General features: G+C 44.8%; 1 protein-coding gene and 1 non-coding gene across 5 annotated transcripts in view; both read right to left on the bottom strand.

The window, feature by feature from the left end:
* med16 (mediator complex subunit 16) overlaps positions 1-13,975 on the bottom strand; it is a 57,167-nt gene extending 43,192 nt beyond the window's left edge. For all 4 annotated transcript variants that reach the window (XM_038776432.1, XM_038776431.1, XM_038776430.1 and 1 more), the window contains exons 1-7: positions 13,840-13,975; positions 9,522-9,629; positions 7,759-7,928; positions 6,429-6,860; positions 4,502-4,607; positions 2,475-2,627; positions 254-465 (exon numbers count right to left, since the gene is read on the bottom strand). In XM_038776432.1, the coding sequence (XP_038632360.1) occupies positions 254-465; positions 2,475-2,627; positions 4,502-4,607; positions 6,429-6,860; positions 7,759-7,928; positions 9,522-9,629; positions 13,840-13,975 (1,317 nt within the window). The remainder of the gene's footprint in view (positions 1-253; positions 466-2,474; positions 2,628-4,501; positions 4,608-6,428; positions 6,861-7,758; positions 7,929-9,521; positions 9,630-13,839) is intronic.
* An 11,544-nt stretch (positions 13,976-25,519) lies between these two features.
* Positions 25,520-25,683, bottom strand: LOC119953811. The gene has a single exon (XR_005458123.1). It is a non-coding gene; the product is annotated as a U1 spliceosomal RNA (small nuclear RNA).
* Positions 25,684-26,982: the final 1,299 nt, after the last annotated feature.

Genomic DNA, 26,982 nt, shown 5'->3' with positions numbered 1-26,982 from the left:
CCAGCTCTATAAAGGGGATCCCAAGTCATTATATTTTCAACCTTTGTGAATACAACAGTTTAAACACAGTAGTGAAATAAGCTACAAATTCAGTTAGGTTCATGCAAATGGTGCCTTGAAGGGGGAAATATTTCTGCAATATACTGCATCTTTCTGGAAGAGTGAGCGTCAAAATTTGAAGTGACCGCCTAATTTTGTTAATACGTTTGACATTGTTGCATGTACTCACTAATTACTCTAACTTAGTTCTTACCTTTCCATGGTTGTCTATTCCAACAAGTGCCAGTGAAGTCCAGGACAACTGTAATGCTTTGAAGTGCACAGAACATGCAGTTGTACGCTGTCGTTTAATAGCTTGATCATCTGTTGGTCGCTGGGAAGGAGTGCTGTAGAAAACTCCCATAGTTTGTAGTGAAAGCCTGTGAACAATGTGAATAGTTCCATCATGGAATGCTAATGCAAGGCCTAGACGGAGGAAGAAAGGTTAGAGTTTAGTACAAGAATATCGGACGCAAATACACTCCTGAAGCAGCTTGTTTTTTGAATTATTCATAGGATCTGGGAGTCGCTGGCTAGGCCAGCATTTGTTGCCCATCCCTAATTGCCCTTGAACTGTGTGGCTTTTTAGGCCATTTCAGAGGGCATTTTTTAAGAGTCAACCACATTGCTGTACATCTGGAGTCATATTTAGGTCAGACTGGGTAAGAATGGTAGATTTCCCTCCCTAAAGGACATTAGTGAAACCAATTCTTAATTTGGATCAATGCATGGACTAAAAAGCCGTCATGTCATTAGTTCAACAAAGAATCACCTAATCAAAATACCATTGGTACAAAAGTACAATAAAAAGTAAACCCATTTTAAAATATGTCTTTTAATAATTTGTCATGTATAGTTAGTCTAAAAACCAGATATAACAGGGCACCCAAGTCCCATGGAGTGCGCATCCAGTTCCATGTGGGAATTTCAGGACAGACTTGTGTACTGGTCAAACACACATACAGTGCGTGTCATCAGTTGTAGGAGCTTGAGAAATAGATACTAAATGGGGTCAAACCAACAGTTAATGGAATCAGGGGTAAATTATGCTAACAGTGCATATATGTAAACGCACAACGCAAAGCAAATATGGTTGGTGAGCTACAGGTGCAAATAGGCATAAGATGTTTTAATGACAATGAAGATTTGGCTCAAAAATGGTCAGAACTGAGTACTAAATACAAAGTTTTCAGGGATGGAAAAGAAATGAGTGGATATGACATTTAAGGAGAATATTAATGCTGGAGGGAAGGGATGTATTCCGAAGGGATCAAGGACAGAATCTATTTTTTTGGAGATACACTACTGAGTGTATCCACCAAATAATTGGAAAGATATAGAAGAGCAACTCTGCAAAGAAATTACAGAAAGGTGCAGAAACTAGAGTAGAGTAATGATACTGCAGAACATAATTTTGCCGACTATAGACTGGGATTGTAGTAGTGTAAAAGACAGAGAGGAGGAAGGGTTTTTGAAGTATATTCTGGAGAATTTCCCAATTAGTATATTTCCAGCCAAGTGAAGGAAAGTCAAGTCAAACAGGCCTGAAAACGATGCCGATATGATTTCAGCAAACAGAAGACAAACAGACACAGACTTCAGCTGTGATCCTGGCTAATGCACTCCAAACACAGGTATTGTTCATTTGTTATGGGCCAGGGTTTAGAGAACCCCAAAGTGTATCATGGAGTTCACCTGACCCACAACTTTTACTAGATTGTGGTATGTGGAGCACACGGCCCACTCTACAGGTGTGGTACAGCAAAAATGGAAAAGTATTTTGTAAAGCAAAACAATGTTCATTCTATGAACTCAAGTTAACCTTTTTAAAACATACAGTGAACATCTTAGCAACCATTAATTAAAATACAACCCCCAAAGGATACAACACTAACTAATCCTTTAAGCTTTCCTTTTAACATCCCTAAGACTTAAAACACCTCTTACCAGAAGCACATCAGGTTAAAGTCACTACTGTTATTAGTTTTAAATCACCAGGATCGATTTACAGTCTTTAGATTACAGAGAGAGACTAATACACCTTCTGGCTATGACTGCAGCTATCCAGCTCTAAAAATGAAACTAAAATACACCCTGCAGCAAACAGCCTAAAACAAAAGTAAAAAGCTGACAGACAGCTCAGCTCCACCTACTCTCAGACATCACTGCAGTAATAAACACCCATTTCTTAAAGGTACTCTCACTACAGATATTTATATACTCACCCATTTATAAACACCCATTTCTTAAAGGTACTCTCACATGACACAGGAGCCAGTTTATTTAACCAATGTGTAAATTTCGGCATGACATAACTAAACAGAAAATTAAGTTCTCCAGGAGTTCAGACTTAATGATTTATAAAGCCACCTGTCACTGAACAAGGGGGAAACATTAACAATAATTTTTGACTCGATATGAAAGCTAATACTAACCAAGCCCTGGGAAGAATTTGGTGTCTGTTGCCACCTTCAGGTCAGTGCTGGTCAGTGAAATTGGAAGTTTGGGTAAACCCACAGCTGTTACACGATCCATATCATTGGTTGCAGATAGAATCCTCCACTTCAGAATGCTTGGCTGTTTATCACCTTGCAAAATCAGATCAGGAATCAAAGTAGCAGTGAGTGAAACACCATCACTGAAAGGCCCATTACATTTCAATAGGATATAGGCAGCAGAATGCATCAGAGACATCCAGTTCATGGACCACTTTACATAGCAATGTACAGGACTAGAGAAAAATACTTCAGTTAATGTAGCCATGAATGAGGAATATTAGCTCAGCACTTAGAAAACCTTTTAGTTGTTGCTAACATTAGGTCAGCTGGTGAGAGATGGAGTTTGAGTAAACTCTCAGCTTTCAGCACCAAATGAGATTTCTATTCCCAGTACAAAACAATTAAAAATTACTTCAAAAATTTTAAATCACTCTTCAGTAATCCAATATATGATACAAATGGCTCTTAAAACTGTGCCTTATTGGCGTAACAAACCTTTTTTTAAAAATAAATTTAGAGTGCCCAATTTTTTCCAATTAAGGGGCAATTTAGCATGGCCAATCCACCTACTCTGCACATCTTTTGGGTTGTGGGGGTGAAACCCACACAAACACGGGGAGAATGTGCAAACTCCACACAGACAGTGACCCAGGGCCGGGATTCGAACCTGGGTCCTCAGCGCCGTAGGCAGCAATGCTAACCACTGTGCCACCGTGCTGCCCTTGGCGTAACAAACCTGATAATTTTCCTCAGGCACAGACCAAGGGACATACCAATTTTAATAATTCAGATATTTTCAAAGAATCACATATACCAACTGGCCGTTTTGGTGAGTGAATTAAGCATTTATACTTAAGTCGCGCCCTGTGGAATAGTGAGGCTAGAATTAACTGTGCACTCCCCCCGTTCCAGTCCCATAACACAACACAAAAGGGCTAGAAAACTTCACTCATCAACAAAGCCTACACAATCTAGTTCTTTCATAAACAAGCACAGACAGAATAGGATTAGTGGTCTATTTCTGTGGTGAATGATTCTATTCTATGATAACTATTTTACCAGAGCTGAAAAGCAAAAGATAATGCAAATTATCAACTGCTTTGAACCACAGAACAGTGCACTTGGTCTGCCCGAGTCTGCACCGACCCTCTAAAAGAGCACATTCAGGCTCACACCCCCGTCCAATCCCCACAACCCCACCTAATCTGCAAATCTTTGGACTGTGGGAGGGAACCACAGCACCCGGAGGAAACCCACATAGAGATGGGGAGAAAATGCAAACTCCACAGTTACCCAAGGCTGGCGCTGTGAGGCAGCAGTGCTAACCACTGTTCACTGTGCTGCCCTACCTTGATAATGCTTTTTAAAAAAAATCCGACTCCTGTCAAAATTTGGCTGTATTTCTTCAGAATAGGCTTCTCAGCTTGTTTCAGCTTACGTTTCCAGTCACACTGCTCTTCTGCAATCCTTCATTAATCTTCAATATATTGAACTCTCTCTCCTTACTTTACTGTCAAACTCGTTTCCAAGGCCAAGATTTGACTCAATTTTAACAAAACGTTAAGTACTTTTGATGGGGTGAAGAACAACATTCATATTTGTGCCTGTCCAATAGGAGCAGCACCAAACATTTAGTTAACAGATACATTTACAATAAAATAGGAACATGCAGAGGAATGGTACAGCTGCTGCGCAGTTAGTTTATCAAATGAAGAATTGACCCCAGCTTTGCATTGAGAATCCGTTTTGAAAGACACACCAAATTTAGTGCATCAGGGAGGATCAAACAGTAGTGGAAGCAGACCTAGCCTGAATCACTGAAGACAACCAGGTTACAAAAAAAATGTACATTCTGTAATTCACTGTTTGCAGCCTCTCTGAAACAAGGTTAAGTTCCAAGCTGTGATATCTGTAGTTTATACATAATCAAGAATCCCGTTCAGAGCAGAAATCTCCATACTTACCCACAGGAGAAATTGGTTGAAAAATATTATTCACTGGTAACCCTTCCTTCCGTAATGACCAACACTCTACAATGCTGCCAGTCAGGCTGGAAGCACATAGCAACACCTACAAGAGACAAAAACAGTTACATTATCCTGACACCTCAGATTTTGTGTTAATATCCACAAACCTGACTCTAAATATCTATTCTCCTCATCTGAAATGTTTACTTTTCTCCCAATACTCCATTTAACGCTGCCCATTCCATGTGCGATGCCTCGAAGTAGAATAAATACTTCCAGCTCTTTGCCCCTCACTGTGGCCTGGCTGCAAGACCCTTTTTTTAATTTTAAATTTAAAAATGTTGGATAAACTGTGCCTCTGTTTGAGGAGCCCTCATTCTCACTTATTTGCCATCACAGCCTGTCACTGTTTTCAAGCTGACAGAATTCTGATTGGTCCTCCAGCTTTGAAAGTCCTTCCACCATCCTTAATTAGATGGCAAGTCCAGCTTTTGACCATTACTTGGCCACCCCAGGGAAAATCGCAGTGATTAACTGCTTCCTATAGAGTGCAGTCGTTTGACCCACATTTAAGGCGGACGACAGGATTCAGAAACAAGCAGTGGAATTCCTGCTCTTAGCTTTATTACTGTCTTCCTAATGAATAATTAAGACTGAAAATCTAAAAGCCGACCAGAGGCTTCTGTAACACAAACTACCACAAGCAGCTTCTCGGCATACATATGGGCCCAAATTTAACTCCCCTCAAAACTCATTCACTAACAGAGTTAAAACCAGGCCCTTTAAAAACCATATAAGTAGTTACACAATAAGACTAAATTATGGTCATGCAGTGGCAGTCGTCTAGTGTTATTTAGATTTTCCTATACATGTGATTCCTTGGGAATGTCAGCCCACCTCCTACTCTAAAACAAATTTCCATTTGTTACACTGCAAATCATGACCATTTGCACATTCAACCTCAACTGAAGTATTGTATCATAACTTCCTCAAAAGTGGCGATCTCTGTCAGATTGCCACTCTGAATGGATTTGCCCATGTTGAAATTCCAAAGCCCCCTTTCACCCAACCTTCTTCACTCAGGCTGGGTGAGACAGGAGCAGTGAAGTAGCTGCATTGGCGCAACTGGGGAGCAGGGAATAACGGAATGCTCCCTTTTTAATGATGCTATCATGGGAGCCGTGGGGGAGTGGGGGGGGGGGGGGGGGGGGGGGGGGTGTAACTTCATTGGGGCATTGTGGTGTCACATGGCTCAATCTGGGTGTTTAAATAGTTACTCTGGAGTTGGAAGTGATTTTTCTTTTCTAACTCTCAGAATAATTATCAGGAAACGTTGAATGTGTTCAGAAGTTCAGTCAGCATCTGTGGAGAAACAGTTTAGCAATTCAGGTCAGTCCTGAAACATTAACTTGGTTTCTTTCTCTATAAATGCTGTTCAAACTGCTGAGCATTTCCAGTCTCCATTGGTTTTCAGTATTAAACTGGTCATCATATTTACGTGGTTATAATACAGCTGGTGTTAATCAGATTGGCTTCAGAAAATGGCATTTTCATATTATCACCTCACTGAACCTTTTTTTTGATAAATCAACATAAACAGAGTCACATTTTAGCTTCTATCCCAGCAATCATGACAGCATTTATGCAATGCAGAAACTAATATCAATCCTCATTTTGAGGCTCTTGAAACCACGCAGGAACGTAAGGTGTAGCTGAAAGGGCAACCAAGCCACAAGTCAAAATGCTGACATTAAAATGAAATTGGTTGCACTTTTATATATTTACATTAGAAGTAACAAAATTTTGTCAACTCTGAATTATTACATGTTGACCAGAAGATACCTCAATTCAAATCCAAAACCATCTTTGCATAGTGGGTGGCAGCAGAACTATGAAGTAGGGGATAAAGAAAGAATTATGTTACCTGTTCAGATGTCTCTCTTGTTAAAAACTTCAGGTGAGTGACAGCAGGATACTTCTCCTTTCGAGCAGTGTCTGTTGTACAGCGCATGAACAGTGATGGAAGGAGCTCAGTGTCAATTTTGCACTTCTCATTTACAACACTCACGCAGACTTTATAAAACTGAACAGGAGAGGAGCTGCTGCCATCCGACGTGGTCACCACAATGTTCCCACCTCCAGTGAATGCAATGTCTGCCAGGGCAACTCTGCTTCTCAACCGTGATAAACTCTCTGTAGCAGTGAGGACCTGTCCGCTGGGTTTCAGTAATGACACAGTCACTAGGCCACTGATGGTTACAGCAATCCAACCTTCCATCGGCTTCCCGCCAAACAGAGTCAAGGAAGGGCTGAATTTCACACGAGAAAACTTCTCACCAAAATTGGATGCACCAGACTGATGGGCAGTGAAATGAAAAATAAAAAGAGACATTTTAAAACTCAAACTACTTAAAAAATAAATTACTTTAAAAACATTCTGTAGCATAATGCAGATATGTCACACCTCACAGATTCAATAGAAAATACAGTTTAGTGCTGTATTCAGCCGTGTGACCATATCAATCAGGCAGTGGATTTTGTTCCAGGCACAAAAGCACTAGAATTACTGCAGAACAGGTTGAGCACACAAAATTAAGTTTCCTTGGGCCATCACACAACATCTGACATTTTCACCTGGTTAATAATGTTGGGAAATATTGTCAATAAAGTTGTCTAGTTACATTTTTGCACAATCATGGATTATTGATATTTACACAAATGAATGAAATCAGAAATAAGTATCAGATTTGTACTCCTCGTTAACATTGATTCCCAATATGACAGTCTTTTTAAACAGTAATGCCATGTGCGAGATTGGCCCTGCATCAATATTTATGAATATCTAGTCCCAAATACAAGTATACCCACTTGTTAACAGCATAAACAAAACCATAATGTGCTAATTTGTTGCTGATCAGCTTTCTGGACCATTATTACACTTGAATTTGATTTGTCACGTGCATTGAGATACAGTGAAAAGTATTGTTTTGCGTACAATCCAGACAGATCGTTCCATACATGAAAAAAATTAAGAGGCAAGCAAGCATGACATCGATTTGACTTCAATTTGTGAACTAACTTAGGGCCAAAATAATTGAGACCGGATATGTCACCGGTAAATGCATTTTCTATTCAGTAAGAGGTTATTATTGCTGTGGTCCCATCAGTTGAATAGAGTTATCAGATTCAACCAACAACTTTGGATGTTAACAGATAATTAAAATAATACTCAAGATTTTGACTACAGCACAAACCTTTTCTACATGCAAGGCCAACTTGACACCATTGTGGAGCCATGACAAGGCTACAATGGGGTCCCCATCCACTGAACTCCCGACTATGTTATCCCAGCTGTTTACCAGGTGATCAGACATACTCCAGCATTTCACTCGACCGTCAGCATCAGCAGATAATAGGCGGGAACCTTTCAAACAGACAGACGTGGAGCAAAGTTACAGTTTCACAAGACATCTTAATTCTAAAAGATACATTTAAGCAGTTGTGGAAATTCAGTTCTGAGCGAGTGCTTTATTCCTAATTATATTAAACGTGAAACCAGAAGATAAATCAGTCAATATATTTGTGGCTATCCAAAACAAGAAATATAATAACAATCATCTTTATTAATGTCACAAGCAGGCTTATATTAACACTGCAATCAAGTTACTGTGAAATTCCCTAGTCGCCACACTCCGGCACCTGTTCGGTAACACTGAGGGAGACTTTAGAATGTCCAATTCACCTCACAGCATGGCCGGGATTCTTCGAACCCCCCGTCGGGTCGGGGAATCCCCAGGGGGAGAGCGAATCCCACCTCGCCGCCGGCTGCCCTATTCGCCGCCGCCGTTTTTCGGGCGGCGGCAGGATTCCTGTCACGCCGGTCAAGGGCCGTTGACAGCGGCCCACCCCGGCAATTCTCCGGCCCCCGATGGGCCGTCCAGTTTTGCCCAGTCCGCCGGCGTGAATTACTCACCTCACGCCCGGCGGGACCTGCCAGCTGAGAATGTGGGGCCGGTTTTGGGGCGGGGGGGGGGAACGCCACGGTGGCCTGGCCCGCGATCGTGGCCTACCGATCCTGCGGGCGGGCTGCTTCAGTGAGCACCTTCTTTCCTCTGCGCCGAGCCCCTGTAGGGCTCCGCCATATTGCCCGGGGGCCGCGGGGAGAAGAGAACCTCCACGCATGCGCGGAAATACTCTGGCTGGTCTGCGCATGTTCGAACTCGCGTCGGCCGTTCCGCGCATGCGTGAACTCATGCCGGCCCTTCAGCGCCAGTTGAAGCAGCAGGGACGACTCCGGCAGCAACCTAACCCCCTAGAAAGGTGGGAATTCCTCCCTTGGGGGGGCCGTTGACACCGGAGTCGTTGGCACTGGTTTTCCCGCCGGCACAGGGACATAGCCCCATTTTCAGAGAATCCCACCCCATGTCTTTCGGAACTTGTGGGACGAAATCGGAGCGCCCAGAGGAAACCTACGCAAACATGGGGAGAATGTGCAGACTCCGCATAGACAGTGACCCAAGCTGGGAATCAAACCGGGTCCCTGATGCTGTGAAGCAACAGTGCTAACCACTGAGCTACAGTGCCGCCCATATATACATCATCTGCTGCTTCACAAAGCATCATAGTGTGCAAACTCATTGGGAAAAATTCCTCTGTGCATTGTGCAGTAAAATCAAGAATATACTTCATATAGAGTTTTATGGCTTTAAGGCATTCAGCACAAAGCATTCCCTCAGTCATCTCCCAGCAAACCTTTAAGTGAATGAATATGTAACAGAGGAGAAGCATTTACCGGTTCAGATCTTAAGCTCGAAGCCTTCAGTGCATTTGGGTACCGCCAGGTGCAGGGAGGATAACTGATCTGCATAATATTATAATTTAATTATGTGTAACGTATTATGCATAGTCATTGGTCATATTTATGGCGCACTGGCATACCTAGACTGGCCTAATAATTTTATGTTCAACACTGGGGCAGCAGTCAGGCTTACAGGTCAACCAAAAAAAAAAGGCTCACCAGATTGGTCCCATTCCAGAGATGTAATCACTTCATGGTGTCCTGAGTTGATGGAATAAACATCCCAGGGATGCTCAGTATCCAAAATGTGAATCATGTAAGTAAGTTCTGTAAGAAAGAGGGATTATTGGGGAACACTGTCAAACAATTTTAAAAATCTAATATAAATCAATACTGGGAATACAGAGTAGGTTCATTGGGTCTAGGGAGGCGGTGGCTGAATGGAATTGTCATTAAACAAGTAATCCAGAGACCCAGGGTAATGCTCTGGGGTCCTTGGTTCGAAACGCACCACTGCAGATGGTGAAATTTGAATTCAATAAAATTTGTAATTAAATGTAGAATGATGACCATGAAACCATTGCCGATTGTCGTAAAATTTAGAGTACCCAATTTTTTTTTTCCCAATTAAGGGGCAATTTAGCGTGGCCAATCCACCTACCCTGCACATCTTTTGGATTGTAGGGGTGGCAGGTGGAGTGCATTCCATTACACCCCCGACTTGTACCTTGTAGATGGTAGATAGGTTTTTTGTTTTTTTGTTGGGGGGGGGGGGGGGATCGTGGGGATTCAGCAATGGTAATGCCATTGAATGTCAAGGGGTGATGTTTAGATCCTCTCTTATTGGAGATGGTCATTGCTTCGCACTTGAGACACCCAAATACAACTTGTCACTGGTCAGCACAAGCCTGGACATTGTGCAGGTCTTACTGTATTTGGACATGAAGTGCTTCAGTATCTCAGGAGTCGCGAATGATACTGAACATACAGTCATCAGAGAACATCAAAGAACAAAGAACAAAGAAAAGTACAGCACAGGAACAGGCCATTCGGCCCTCGAAGCCTGTGCCGACCATGCTGCCCGTCTAAACTAAAGTCTTCCACACTTCCTGGGTTCGTATCCCTCTATTCCCATCCTATTCATGTATTTGTCAAGATGCCCCTTAAATGTCACTATTGTCCCTGCTTCCACCACCTCTTCCGGCAGCGGGTTCCAGCTACCCACTAGCCTCTGTGTAAAAAAAAACCATTTGCCTCGTACATCTCTCTAAACCTTGCACCTCGTACCTTAAACCTATGCCCCCTAGTAATTGACCCCTCTACCCTGGGAAAAAGCCTGACTATCCACTCTGTCTATGCCCCTCATAATTTTGTAGACCTCTATCAGGTCACCCCTCAACCTCCATCATTCCAGTGAGAACAAACCGAGTTTATTCAACCGCTCCTCATAGCTAATGCCCTCCATACCAGGCAACATCCTGGTAAATCTCTTCTGCACCCTCTCTAAAGCCTCCAGATCCTTCTGGTAGTGTGGCAGCAAGATTTGAACACTATCCTCCAAGTGTGGCCTAACTAAGGATCTATACGGTTGCAACATGACTTGCCAATTTTTATACAATGCCCCAGCCAATGAAGGCAAGCATGCCGTATGCCTTCTTGACTACCTTCTCCACCTGTGTTGCCCCTTTCAGTGACCTGTGGTTCTGTACACCTATATCTCTCTGACTGTCAATACTCCTAAGAGTTCTACCATTCACTGTATATTCCCTACCTGTATTAGGCCTTCCAAAATGCGTTACTTCACATTTGTCCGGGTTAAACTCCATCTGCCATCTCTCCGCCCAAGTCTCCAAACGATCTAAACCCTGCTGTATCCTCTGACAGTCCTCATCGCTATCCGCAATTCCACCAAACTTTGTGTCGTCTGCAAACTTACTAATCAGACCAGCTACATTTTCCTCCAAATCATTTATATATACTACCAACAGCAAAGATCCCAGCACTGATCCCTGCAGAACACCACTAGTCACAGCCCTCCAATCAGAAAAGCCTCCTTCCATTGCTACTCTCTGCCTTCTATGACCTAGCCAGTTCTGTATCCATCTTGCCAGCTCACAGCTGATCCCGTGTGACTTCACCTTTTGTACCAGTCTACCATGAGGGACCTTGTCAAAGGCCTTACTGAAGTCCATATAAGACAACATCCACTGCCATACCTGCATCAATCATCTTTGTGACCTCTTCGAAAAACTCTATCAAGTTAGTGAGACACGACCTCCCCTTCCCAAAACCATGCTGCCTCTCACTAATACGTCCATTTGCTTCAAATGGGAGTAGATCATGTCTCGAAGAATTCTCTCCAGTAATTTCCCTACCACGGACGTAAGGCTCACCGGCCTGTATTTCCCTAGATTATCCTTGCTACCCTTGTTAAACAAAGTAACATCGCCACTTCTGACTTTATGATGGAAGGACGATTATTGGTGAAGCAGGTGAAGATGATTGGGCCATGAGAACTCCTGCAGTGATGTCCTGGAATTGAGTTAATTGACCTCCAATCGCCACAGCCAGGTGCGATTCCAACTAGCAGAGGGTTTCCCCCCTAATTCCCATTGATTCAAGTTTTCCTCGGGCTCCTTGATACTGCACTCAGTCAAATGTTGCCTTGATGTCAAGGGCAGTCACTCTTACCTCTGGAGTACTTTTGTCCATGTTTGAACCACGGCTGTAGTGAGGTCAAGAGCTGAATGACCCTGGCGAAACCCAAAATGAGTGTCTATGACGAAGTGCCACTTGATAGTGCTGTTGATGACCCTTTCCATCACTTTACTGATGGTTGAGAGTAGACTGATGAAGCAATCATTGGCTGGGTTGGATTTGTCCTGTTCCTGTGTACAGGACATACTGGGCAATTTTCCACATTGCTGGGTCAATGCCAGTGTTGCATCCGTGAAGAGTTTGGCTAGGGGCATGGAAAGTTCTGGAGCACAAGTCTTTAGTACTATTGCTGGAACACTGTTAGGGGCCCAAAGCCCTTGATGTATCCAGGGCCTTCATACATTTCTTGATATCACAGAGTGAAGTGAATTGGCTGAAGACTGTCATCTGCAATGCTGGGGACCTCCAGAGGAGGCAGAGATGGATCATCCACTCAGCACTTCTGGCTGAAGATTGATGTAAATGCTTCAGCCTCATCTTTTGCACTCATGTGCTGGGGTCCCATAATTGAGCATTGGGATATTTGCTTGCCGTTACTCCTGGCATGCCTGCCTGCACTCTTCATTGAACCAGGGTTGATGCCTTGTCTTGGTAGTATTGGTAGATTGGAGGATATGCCGGACCATGAGGTTGTGGATTGAGTACAATTCTGCTGCTGATGATGGCCCACAGCACGTCATGGATGCCCAGTCTTGAGTTGCTAGATCTGTTCTGTATCTATCCCACTTAGCACAATGGTAGTGCCACACAACACGATGGATGGTATCCTCAATGTCGAGATGGAACTTCATCTCCACAAGGACTATGCGGTGATCACTTCTACCAATACTGTCATGGCAGATACACCTGCAGCAGACAGGTTGGTGAGGATGAGGTCAAGTATGTTTTTCCCTCACCGCCTCCCACAGTCCCTGTTTAGCAGCTATGTCCTTTAGAACCCAGCCACCTTGGTGGTGATGGTACCACCAAGCCACTCTTGGTGGAGGACATTGAAGTTCTCCACCCAGAGTACATTCTGCACCATTGCCTCCCTCAGTGCGTCCTGCAAGTGGTGTTCCACATGGAAGAGTGTTGAATCATCAGCTGGGGGGGGGGGGGGGGAGGTGATATGTGGTAATCAGCAGGAGGTTTCCTTGCCCAAGTTTGACCATACCAAACGTCAATATAGTTATTTTCTTAATTCTAGGATATCACAACACACTTTACAGCCAATGTAAATTTTGCAGTACAGTCAACATTCTAATGTGGGAAACACTGCAGCATCCAACTTGTGCAGAAGTCCCACAAATGACAACGCATTCGTTGAGGGATCAATATTCGCCAGCATGAATTCCCATGCTCTTCTTTAAAACAGTGCCTGGTCATCTTTAGAATCCACTTCAGACAGTCTTGATTTAACTCATCTGAAGGCAGAACCTTCGACAATGTTGCATTCCCTCAATAAAGTGTCAGCCTAGATTTGTGCTCAAGTCCTTAAGTGAGGCTTGAAGCCACAACCCACCTGAGTTAGAGGTAATAATACTGCCCATTGTACAACATTGTGTATATTCAACTTATTATTTAACCAACATCACCAAAATAAGTTTGCAATTTTGATTCATTGTTATGAGAGCTTGTTCTGTGCAAATAGGTTGGCATTTCTGTCCACATAGTCACACATTGCATGTGAAGCTCTTCTAGATATTTCTGAAAGCTGAACTAAAGTATTAGAGGGTGCCATGACCCTTTTACAATAAATTGCAGTTAAGAATTTTAAACTTCCAGAACTTTCCCATCACTCAACAATGGAATGAGAGACAGGCCAAGCCTAAAACCTCACCTTGCTCCTCCTCGTTCTTCAGGTCCGTGCTGAAGGCAACCAGGTTTCTGCAAGACCAGGCGCACACCAGCGGTACAGACGGGCAGTAATTACTCTTCGGCCGCTTCTCCCACTCACAGACATACGCAACATCCATGTTTGTCGCTCCCAGCGACTGTCCGCCCGGTCCTCCTCACACACCCAGGACGGAGGCGCACTTGTCTGTCGGGCGCCGAGCGCGCCCTGGGCCCCTCAACCCCAAAGCGCAGGCGCGCCCTGGGCCCCTCAACCCCAAAGCGCAGGCGCGCCCTGGGCCCCCTCAACCCCAAAGCGCAGGCGCGCCCTGGGCCCCTCAACCCCAAAACGCAGGCGCGCCCTGGGCCCCCTCAACCCCAAAGCGCAGGCGCGCCCTGGGCCGCTCAACCCCAAAGCGCAGGCGCGCCCTAGGCCCCTCAACCCCAAAGCGCAGGCGCGCCCTGGGCCCCTCAACCCCAAAGCGCAGGCGCGCCCTGGGCCCCTCAACCCCAAAGCGCAGGCGCGCCCTGGGCCCCTCAACCCCAAAGCGCAGGCGCGCCCTGGGCCCCTCAACCCCAAAGCGCAGGCGCGCCTAGGGCCCCTCAACCCCAAAGCGCAAGCGCGCCCTGGGCTCCTCACACCCAGAGCGCAGGCGCGCCTCCCGTTCTCACCGGGCAACTCAACACTGCGCATGTGTTGCATACAGTGCATTCGGATTAAATAATAAATGTTCCGCAAATTCACGGGCTCTCTGTTTTTAAAAATTATTGTTAAAGCAGTTTTGAATTATAAAATATCGACAGTTACAGTTTCAATCTTAACGTGAATGTTATTTTTATAGATGCTGCCATATTTCCGTTTTTATTTCACATTTGCTGCTGTCCTTTTTTCAGAGACATTCCACCTCTCAATTACTGAGGAAATATTTATTATAATATTTTCAATTCTCCTTTTTCACATTTTCTCCCAAATTTACACCCACCAACAATAATCAGTAACAAATATGTCAATCCCCATATCAATAACAACGATCCCATCCTCCCACCAACCCCCAAACATTAGCCTGCATGTTCCCACAAACAAATGACAAAGGAATCAGGGATTACCCATAGTCGCCATTAACACACATAGCCCCCCTCCCCCCAAACCTCCCACCCACCCGCCCCAACTAATGTTTGATGTTATCCAGTTCTTGAAAGTACATAATGAATAATGCCCATGAATTGTAGAACCCCTCCATCCTTCCCCTCTGTTCAAACTTAACCTTCTCAAGAGTCACGAATTCCAACAGGTCCCCCTGCCACGCCAATGCACAGGGTGGAGACAGTAAGAAGTCTTACAACACTTACAACATGGGGCCTCATGTTAGCATCAATGCTTCACAGCTCCAGGGTCCCAGGTTCGACTCCCGGCTGGGTCACTGTCTGTGTGGAGTCTGCACGTCCTCCCCGTGTGTGCGTGGGTTTCCCCCGGGTGCTCCGGTTTCCTCCCACAGTCCAAAGATGTGCGGGTTAGGTGGATTGGCCATGTTAAATTGCCCGTAGTGTAAGGTTAATGGGGGGATTGTTGGGTTACGGGTATATGGGTTACGTGGGTTTAAGTAGGGTGATCATTGCTCGGCACAACATCGAGGGCCGAAGGGCCTGTTCTGTGCTATACTGTTCTATGTAACACCAGGTTAAAGTCCAGCATGTTTGTTTCAAACACTAGCTTTCAGAGCACGGCTCCTTCCTCAAGTTAATGAAGAGGTATGTTCCAGAAACATATATATAGACAAATTCAAAGATGCCAGACAATGCTTCGAATGCGAGTATTTGCAGGTAATTGAGTCCTTACAGATCCAGAGATAGGGGTAACCTCAGGTTAAAGAGGTGTGAATTGTCTCAAGCCAGGACAGTTGGTAGGATTTTGCAAGCCCAGGCCAGATGGTGGGGGATAAATGTAATGCGGCATGAATCCCAGGTCCCAGTTGAGGCCGTACTCATGTGTGCGAAACTTGGCGATAAGTTTCTGCTCGGCGATTCTGCGTTGTTGCGCGTCCTGAAGGTCGCCTTGGAGAACACTTACCCGGAGATCAGAGGCTGAATGCCCTTGACTGCTGAAGTGTTCCCCAACTGGAAGGGAACATTCCTGCCTGGTGATTATCGCGCGATGTCCGTTCATTCGTTGTTGCAGCGTCCGCATGGTCTCGCCAATGTACCAAGCTTCGAGACATCCTTTCCTGCAGCGTATGAGCAGTAGCGTGCAGAGGGGGGGGGCGACGGTGCGTTGGCCCCGGGCATCCACTGGATGGGGGCATTCAATCATGCCCCGGGCATCACCAGACCTCTGCACGCCACTGACCGTATCTAAAACAAAACGCCCAAGTTTGCTGCGCGCGATCACAAGATTTAAAGACAAATGAAATGACCGAATCCAATAAATCATTGCAAATGGGATCACCCTTCAAAAAGAATGCAATAAATCATTTCCAAAATGACCATTTTGGAGCGGTGTTGCCAGTTTGTCGCTGGGGAAACAATCCCGAGCCCAAATATGGCAAGAAGCAGCCTTGATGTGCAGTTTCATTGCCCCGACTGAATCAATATGCAGATTACCCAGAGACAGAGCCCAACGACATTTATATAATTGCTCACCCTTCTTGCCTGCCACGTCAGACTGCTGCTATATATTTCACCCTCGCGCATCTTCAAAGCCCTCAGTCTGTGAGCGAGCAGAGAGGGCTCTGCTGCTGCAAAGAGATCTGGATGTCACCAAGACAATCAGCTGGAAATAAAGAAACTTTTACCCCAGGGGGAGGAGGAGGAAGAGGGGGAGGGGGGAACAGATGGCATCCTTCAAAGATGTTTCAGTGGGGGACTGTCTGCATCAGCCCCCTATCCCCCAGCTGTTGCTGTTTTATCCATCCTTCCGATCCTCCAGACTTGGGAATATGCTGCTGGCTCTGGGACTGCGCGGCGCATTGCCTCTGAGGCTGGAGTCTTCCCTCCGGGAGCAGCAGCAAGTCCCCGCTCACATCTGGCCAGAATTTGCGGAGTCCCAGGCTCTGAGTGGCACCGGTAGAATGTTCCTCTTGGACAGTCCCAGGTAGACCTTCCAGATCCCAGCGGCTTGTTCACACTTGTCAACTCGGCTCAGCAGCACCCACCCACATCCCCAGCACAAGGGACAACTTCAGAGGAAGCCTATCTGGCCGAGTGAGTGGGCAGGAGGAGTCTGAGCTGGTGGACTGGGATAGAGATAGGGGGACTCTGGATGCAGTCTGCTCGCTGGCCAAATGCTCTGGGCAGTCTCCGACCTGATTATGGACATTAACGGCAGCTACATAAGCAATATCCGTTGGCACACCAGAGAGGGAGCACTGCAGGAACTGCACACCCCTATGATGAGACCTGGCTCTGTGGACAGCCAACTCCTTCACATTGTCCACTACCCCACCGCAGGCAGCTCGCTGCAACACAACAGCACCGACTGCAGGGAGCAGATCCTGCCCTATGGCGACACCGAGAAAGTGATCATCGGGGTCATCCTCGCCATGATCACCCTGCTCACCGTCTCCGGCAACTGCCTGGTCATGATCTCGGTGTGTTTCATCAAGAAGCTGCGGCAGCCCTCCAACTACCTGATCGTGTCTCTCGCCCTGGCTGACCTGTCCGTGGCTCTGGCCATCATGCCCTTTGATTTATATTAAAATCGAATAAAGCGTTTATTTCATGTTTCATCTGTGTTTATATATTCAAAATGTTTTCCTCATAATATTTCTCAGTATATTAGGCCTTATACTTGAGTCTTTGGGGCATACAATCAAGATTTGCCCCGGGCATCACCAGATCTCTGCACGCCACTGCGTATGAGGTAGACAACATTGGCCGAGTCGCACAAATATGTACCTGGTGGGTGGTGTTCTCACGTGTAATGGTGGTATCCATGTCGATGATCTGGCTTGGCTCCTTATATAGTAGCTTTACCCAGTTCACAAATCTTGGTCCAACCCCAAACCGCTCCAGAACTGCCATCAGGTACCCCATTCTACCCGGTCAAACACCTTCTCAGCGCCCAATGTCACAACCACCTGTTTCCTTCCCCTCTGCCGGTGCCATAGCGACATTCAATTCCCTTCTAATGTTTGAAAAGAGTTGCCTCCCTCTCACGAACCCCGTCTGATCTTCACCTATCACCTCCGGGAGGCACTTTTCCAGCCTACCCGCCAGTACCTTCGCCAGTACTTTTGCTTTCACATTCAGAAGTGATATGGGCCTATTCGACCCACACACTGATGGATCCTTATCTTTTTTTACTGAGGAAATATTAATAGAATATCTGACAAGTTATTGGCATTAGAAATAACACTATGGCTTTTTAAACACAGGGCTTCATTTGTTTAAATGACTTTGTGATTTTGGGTCACTTGCTGAACTCTTGCCGGTGCCAACTCCCCTTTAAAAGTGGGGTTTCAATCAACAAATTTTGCACAGATTGCCGACTGATTTAAAACAGAGGGAAGCCATGTTTCGTTTTCGATATGATGTAAATTTTAGAATGTCTCTCTTTAAATCAAAATAAGAGATTGTTGTCCAATTAGTAACATTTGCCAGCATGAATGTTGCTATTTTTAGTGCTCTGTAAGGGCTGATAAAATACACCATATAACCAGCGAATTGTTACTATTTGCTTGTAAAGAGGTCAACTTATTTTTGTTAGGAGTTCTGAGTTGCAGGATATGGGTCATGAGTATCATCTTAGGTGAGCAATGGACAGATAACAGGCAATATGATCGTATTGCTTACTCTACGTCCTTAGCAACAAATCCAAACCATTTTGCTGTCTGGGCCATATGTCCATTTCACAATGCTGACCAAGAATTAACAAGTAGCTTGCTGATTATATGTTCCTGGGCCACCCAAAGAAACCCCAACAAAAACTTTTATAGGTGGATCAATATTTGGAATTCAGTGGTTATCTTCAGCTCTATGATTTTGGGAACACTGCCACTTGTTCCGCTGACAAAAACCGTGAAAATCGGCCATTATGGATTCAAAGCTCACTTCTAGACTAACGTATTCTAGCTGTCCCTCCAGTGGAATGCTAAGAGAGGGCTGCCCTGTCAATGGTGCAGTTGATGAATGTTAGAGTCTGCTCCTATGTATGTACTACCTCCTTCTCTAGTACTACCCAACTCTGACATTATGCACCTTGTTCTTCTTTTCGACTTCTTTACGCTGGTGTCCATCCATCTGCCAATTTAATTTAAACCCACCCCATAAGACCATAAGACATCGGAGTAGAATTAGGCCACTCGGCCCATCGAGTCTGCTCCGCCATTCAATCATGGCTGATATTTTTCTCATCCCCATTCTCCTGCCTTCTCCCCATAACACCTGTTCCCCTTATTGATCAAAAACCTATCTATCCCTGTCTTAAAGACACTGTGATTTGGTCTCCACAGCCTTCTGCGGCAAAGAGTTCCACAGATTCACCACCCTCTGCCTAATGAAATTCCTCCTAATCTCTGTTTTAAAGGATCGTCCCTTTAGTCTGACATTGTGTCCTCTGCTTCTAGTTTTTCATACAAGTGGAAACATCCTCTCCACATCCACTCTATCCAGGCCTCGCAATGTCCTGTAAGTTTCAATAAGATCCCCTCTCATCCTTTTAAACTCTGAGTAGAGACAAGAGTCCTCAACCGTTCCTCATACGACAAGCTCTTAATTCCAGGCATCATTCTTGTGAACCTCCTCTGGACCCTTTCCAAGGCCAGCACATCCTTCCTTGGATACGGGGCCCAGAACTGCTCTCAATACTCCAAATGGGGTCTGATCAGTGCCTTATATAGCCTCTGAAGTACATCTCTGGTCTTGTAATCTAGCCCACTTGACATGAATGCGAACATTGCATTTGCTTTCCTAACTGCTGACTGAACCTGCACGTAAACCTTAAGAGAATCGTGAACAAGGACTCCCAAGTCCCTTTGTGCTTCTGATTTCCTAAGCATCTCCCCATTTAGAAAATAGTCTATGCCTCCATTTCTCCTTCCGAAGTGCATAACCTCACATTTTTCCACATTGTGTTCCATCTGCCACTTCTTTGCCCACTCTCCTAGCCTGTCCAAGTCCTTCTGCAGCCCACCGGCTTCCTCAATACTACCTGTCCTCTACAGGTCTTTATATCATCTGCAAACTTATCAACAGTGCCTTCAGTTCCTTCTTCCAGATCATGAATGTATATTGTGAAAAGTTGTGGACCCAGCACAGACCCCTGAGGCCCACCACTAGTCACCAGTTGCCATCCTGAAAAAGACCCCTTTATCCCCACTCTCTGCCTTCTGCCAGTCAGCCAATCCTCTATCCATGCCAGGATCTTACCATGAACACCATGGGGTCTTAACTTATTTAACAGTCTCCTAAGCGGCACCTTGTCAAAGGCCTTCTGGAAATCTAAATAAATCACATACACTGGTTCTCCTTTGTCTAAATTCCTTGTTACTTTCTCAAAGAACTCTAACAGATTTGTCAGACATGACCTCCCCTTGACGAAGCCGTGCTGACTCAGTCCTATTTTATCATGTGCTACCAAGTACTCCACGATCTCATCTTTAATAATGGACTCTAAAATCTTACCAATGACCGAAGTCAGGCTAACCGTCCTATAATGTCCCATCTTCTCTCCCTTCTTAAACAGTGGTGTTACATTTGCCACTTTCCAGTCCTTTGTACCCTTCCTGCCTCCAGCGATTCCTGAAAGATCACCACCAATGCCTTCACAATCTCCTCCACAATGCACTAGTGAGCTTCCCTGTGAGGATGTTGACCCCTGTCCTATTAAGATACAACCCATCCCTTTGGAATAGGTGCCTCCTTCCCCAGAACTGGTTCCAATGCCCCAAGAATCTAAAGCCCTCTCTCCTGCAGCATGCCTCATAAAATGGATTAAGATTACATAGTGCTATACAAAGAAGAGCCACGTACAGATCCAGTAGGTTGTCTGTATTGTTAACTGATCTCAGCTGGTGAAAAGTAAAAGTTAACCTTTTCACCTTCACTGTCATCCATCGATCCCAGATGAATATTGAGAGTGCTGGATGTCCCCAGTGGCCAGGTATCCTGCCAACATTCAGTGTGGAGATTTGCAAATGAAGAATGGATCACAGTCACCATCTGTGGACTCCTACATAATTTTCTTCCTTCAGCAGTGAAAGACTGAAAACTGGAAAAACCATGCTCTCTTTAAGATAGCTTTGAAATTTGTTATATAGCACAAATAATGCAGTGTGTTTAGAACATAGAACATAGAACAGTACAGCACAGAACAGGCCCTTCGGCCCTCAATGTTGTGCCGAGCCATGATCACCCTACTCAAACCCACGTATCCACCCTATACCCGTAACCCAACAACCCCCCCCTTAACCTTACTTTTATTAGGACACTACGGGCAATTTAGCATGGCCAATCCGCCTAACCCGCACATCTTTGGACTGTGGGAGGAAACCGGAGCACCCGGAGGAAACCCACGCACACAGGGGGAGGACGTGCAGACTCCACACAGACAGTGACCCAGCCAGGAATCGAACCTGGGACCCTGGAGCTGTGAAGCATTTATGCTAACCACCATGCTACCCTGCTGCCCGATCCTCTTTGTACTTTGTACTTTCTCATCTGTGAGGAGATCCTTCATGGGAAACATTTCTTCCACTATGCCAGGTACCTGTATCATGCATAGTATAAATAGAGACTCGTTAAGTGCAGATACTTCAAACAAAGGAAATAAATTGAAGCAAAAATAAAATACTGCAGATACTGGAAATCTAAAATAAAAACAGAAAACGCTGGGAATACTCAGCAGGTCATCGGCTCGGGCGGCAGGAGGGTGTGGGACAGATGTTTTAGCCTTCACCTCGCTGATTGCCCGGAGGTGGGTCCTGTTGGGGTGAGGTCAGCTTCTCCATCCTGTGACATGGCTTGGCAGGGAGGCCAACTTGAATTTCTTTCGACTTGAATTGACTCTCGGGAAAGTCTCAGTTGAAGTGGATTAAGGAAGGGTTTCACAATTCATGGGGCCTGTTTATTATGCACTCCCGAGAATTGGTTGCCATTGATCATTAGGAGAGTGGGGGTTGGTGGGGGGGGGGGGGGGGGGGGTATTGTTGTCTTTGGTTACACTGTTTACGGATTGATTGTTAATTTTTGTTTTTTTACCTGGAATGTACGGGTTGATGTTTTGATCTGTATATTGAGCGGAGTGCGGTTTGTGTGGGGGGGATTGTTATTCTATTTGTTTATTTCTTTTTAGTTGTTTATTGATGAAAATGTTGAAAATGACGAGAAAAGAGATTTAACAAAAAATTACTCAGCAGGTCAGGCAGCATCTGCAGAGAAAGAAACAGAGCTAATGTTGCAGGTCAATAATCTTTTGACAGAACTGAAAGGAATTATTTAACATTTCCGCAGCAAACACAGAGACAGGGAAAGAAAAGCTCAAGAGAAAGGGAATGAAACAAAAGGAAAGTTCTGCGATAGGGTGAAAGGCAGGAATGATCAAGTGACAAAAGGGACAAAAGAAACAGAAGGATCTATCGTGGGGTATCTGAATTAGAAACATTTTTGCTGTGTGGGAAGAATATGACGGATGTACTAATTGTACAATGAAATTCTACGCTTTCAAAGGTACACCTACTCCCCATCAACTACACAAATGTTTATAGCGTGGTAAGCGGAATGGCCACAAGGTGGTGGAGTGATCAGCGATTAAAACAACAACTTATACTTTTGTATATATTAGCACCTTTAATATAATAAAATATCGAAAGATGCTTCACAGAAGCATTATAAAACAAAGTATGACATTGAGCCAGATAAGGAGATACTGGGCTAGATCACTAAGAGCTTGGTCAAAGATGCAGATTGTAAGGAGCGCCGAAAGCGAGTAGAGGCTGAGAGGTGTAGGGATGGCATTCCCGGGGCCTAGGCAATTGATTGTATGGCTACCCGGAGTGATTAAAGTCAGGGATGCACAAGAGGCCAGAATCAGTGGAGTGCAGATATCTTGGAGGATGTGAGGCTGGAGGAGATTACAGAGATGGGGAGGGGTGAGGCAATGGAGGGACTTGAAGAATCAGAATTTTGAAACCAAGATTTTAATTCACTGGGAGATAACGTAGGTCAGGGAGCACATTATGTTCAACTACACAGAATGTTACAGCACAAGAACTGACCATTTAACAGCTGCACTTCTTACTTTAATACATTTAATTCTATTAGATATCCTTCTATTCCTTTGTTCCTCATGTACTTAGCTATTTTCCCCTTTGAATGCTAGTGTATAATGATTTTGTTGATTTAATTCTATCAGAGGTATGCCCATTTCAGATGAAACAGGCTCACTGAATATTTCCAGTGTATTGGAATCTGATGCACATTTTTGTTACATAAAAATACACACCATTTTAATTCCTTGCGTTTTCCTTTTGAGATTCTCATTTTTGTTCCTTCTCCTGGTACAGCTCTGACCTCTCCTGTGCAGGTTGTTCGTTTGCCTCCTTCACAATCTAGATCAGGGGTGGGCAAACTTTTCCGTGCAAGGGCCACATTCAGAAATTCACAATTTTAAAGGGCCGCATAGTATATTAAGTAAAATAATTAATATTTAAAATAGCCAAAATAAAAGGTTTTTAAAGGAAAAAAAAGCAATTAATTTTTATTAATTAATATTTTAAAGTAGAAACTTCACATGAAACACATGTTGTGCCGAGCAATGATCACCCTACTCAAGTCAACGTATCCACCCTATACCAGTAACCCAACAGCGCCCCCCCCCATTAACCTTAACATTTAAAAAAAAATATGACTTGATCTTGGTGGGCCGCATAAAGACCTTTGGCGGGCCGCATGCGGCCCGCGGGCCGTAGTTTGCCCACCCCTGATCTAGATCATGCAGGACAATGCAGTATGCAGAGTGACCAAGGGGCATCTAGTCAGCATAGTTAGCAGGATTGTATGATGATCACAATGTATACAGGTTGATGTAACGAGCACAGGAAGCAGAGTAAGCATAAGACAATGCAGGTTTAGTGAGCAGATAGCAAGATGTAGTGAATGTGCTTTTCATATGCTTGGAGTGTCTCAAAGCAATTTATAGCAAAATGTTTCCATTTGTTGTTACTTCAATGGTAAAAGAGATACTTAAGGGTTCAAATATATTTGAAATGAAATGAAATGAAAATCGCTTATTGTCACGAGTAGGCTTCAATGAAGTTACTGTGAAAAGCCCCTAGTCGCCACATTCCGGCGCCTGTCCGGGGAGGCTGGTACGGGAATCGAACCGTGCTGCTGGCCTGCTTGGTCTGCTTTAAAAGCCAGCGATTTAGCTGAGTGAGCTAAACCAGCCCATATTTGGTTATGGGCAGCACAGTGGTGCAGTGGTTAGTACCGCTGTCTCACAGCGCCGAGGACCCGGGTTCGATCCCAGCCCCAGGTCACAGTCCGTTTGAAATTTGCACATTCGTCCCTGTCTGCGTGGGTCTCACCCCCACAAACACAAAAATGTGCAGGGTTGGTAGATTGGCCACGCTAAATTGCCCCTTAATTGGGAGAAAAAGAATTGGGCACTCTAAATTTATAAAAAAGACATTGGCTATGCGGATACCAAAATAGGCTGAAGGACAGAAAGCAGAGTATTGGTGTTTGAGACTGGAGGGAAGTATATAGTGGTGTTCTTCAAGTGTCAGTATTAGGACCACTGCACTGCTCTGAGGGCTGGTTTAGCACAGTGGGCTAAACATCTGGCTTGTAATGCAGAACAAGGCCAGCAGCACAGGTTCAATTCCCATACCGGCCTTCCCGAACAGGCGCCGGAATGTGGCGACAGGGGGCTTTTCACACTAGCTTCATTGAAGCCTACTTGTGACAATAAGCGATTATTATTCTGAATATATATCATTGACTTGGACCTGAATATGCAGTGCCTAATTTCAAAGTTTGCAAATTACACAAAACTTGGAAATATAACAAACAGTAGGGATTGCAACAGAGTTCAAGAGGACATGATGTCAGGCCAGTGATGTCAGGGCAGTGAGGATGTAGGAGGAGGGAGAGGAAATAGGACTGTTTCACAAACAATTGCAGAAGTGCTGTTGTTTTCAGTCTTGTGATATTTACTGAGTATTTCTGGGTCTTTCACATTCATGATGACAAAATAGCAACAAGTACCTACACTCTGCAATGTACCAGCCTCCCGTACCAGCCTCCCCGGACAGGCCAGAATGTGGCGACTAGGGGCTTTTCACAGTAACTGCATTGAAGCCTACTCGTGACAATAAAGCAATTTTCATTTTCATGTACATTTCTGTGCAGTTTTACTCCAGCAAGCATTGTAATGACAGGCTTTAGAGTCAGCAAAATGATGAAGAAAAGTTAATAAAATGATTTCCAAAATGTATTAATTCCAGTTGACTTTATTTCTCCCACAATGTTTTGAGTTGTTAATTTTCTGTGGTGTTTCGATTAGAAATAGAATTGTTTTGTATCGAGGGGAATTTTCTCTTTGTGGTGTTGCTAGTGATCTATGCGTTGGTAAATGCTTCAAATGCTGACCTTCAGGTGGGATCATCAAAGGGCAATATTCTCAGTAAATAAACTACAAAGTGAGTACTTCTTTAAAGCTGTTTTGTCTTCACTGGGTGTTTTTTTTTTATCAAGGGAGAGCGCGAACGCAGTCCCCCACTACCACAAATTTTGCAGTCGAGTATCCCGCATTTGGGGACATCGCAGGCGTCAGCACACCCGAAGTGCGATGGGCTAGCCTCGTCCTGGGCGAACCACCTTCTTGATCATGGTTTCACCCCTGCCAGGTAAGTATCTTCACTGGGTGTTTTAAACGGACAATGTGATTGGATTGGATTTGTTTTATTGTCACGTGTAGCGAGGTGCAGTGAAAAGTATTGTTTTATGTACAGTCCAGACAGATCATTCCATACATGAAAAAAACAAAAGGCATACATAAATACTATCACAGATCATAGAATTTACAGTGCAGAAGGAGACCAGTCTGCACCAGCTCTTGGAAAGAGCACCCTACCTCACCCACACCCAAGCCCACACCTCCACCCTATCCCCATAACCCAGTAACCCCACCCGACACAAAGGGCAATTTTGGACACTAAGGGCAATTTAGCATGGCCAATCCACCTAACCTGCGCATCTTTGGACTGTGGCAGGAAACCGGAGCACCCGGAGGAAACCGACGCACACATGGGGAGAACGTGCAGACTCCACATAAAGTGATCCGAGCCGGGAATCGAATCTGGGACCCTGGAGCTGTGAAGCAATTGTGCTAACCACTATGCTACCGTACTGCCAAACACAATGTCAATACTTAGACACAGGCATCGGGTGAACCTTACAGGTGTGCAGTTCTACTCAGTAGAGAAGATGTTTGAAGAGATCAGATCAGTCCATACGAGGGTCATTCAGGAATCTGGTAACAGCGGGGAAGAAGCTGTTTTTGAATCTTTTAGTGCATGTGCTCAGACTTTGTATCTCTTGCCCGATGGAAGAAGTTGGAAGAGTGAATATCCCAGGTGGGAGGGGTCTTTGATTATGCTTTCTAAAGGCAGCAGGAGATGTAGACAGAGTCAATGGATAGGAGGCGGGTTCACGTAATGGACTGAGCTGTATTCATGGCTCTCTGTAGTTTCTTATGGTCTTGGGCCGAGCAGTTGCCATACCAGGCTGTAATGCAGCCCGATAGGATGCTTCCTATGGTGCATCTTTGAAAATTGCTAAGAGTCAATGTGGACATGCCGAATTTTCTTAATTTCTTGAGAAATTATAGGCGCTGTTGTGCTTTCTTGGTAGGAGCGTTGACGTGGGTGGACCAGGACAGATTGTTGGTGATTGTTGGAATTTGAAGCTGTCAACCATCTGCACCTCGGCTCCATTGATGCAGACAGGGGTGTGTATGTGTAATGAACTCCAATTGGCTTTATTGGTTGGCCAATTGGAGTATGAGCTCCCTCAATGATAGCACATTGAGGGGGCCTATATAATCACCTGTGAAGGCTTTGTGAGGAGTCTTAAGTTGACTGGACTGCTAGCAGCACTGTTTGTAGCTGCTCCTGTAATATTGTTATTGTAAATAAATATTGGTGTGGTGACG

The sequence above is a fragment of the Scyliorhinus canicula genome, chromosome 18 (genome assembly GCF_902713615.1).
Source record: "Scyliorhinus canicula chromosome 18, sScyCan1.1, whole genome shotgun sequence".
Lineage (NCBI taxonomy): Eukaryota > Metazoa > Chordata > Chondrichthyes > Carcharhiniformes > Scyliorhinidae > Scyliorhinus > Scyliorhinus canicula.
Note: the sequence above shows the minus strand (reverse complement) of the source record. Positions and strands in the feature narration are given on the sequence as shown.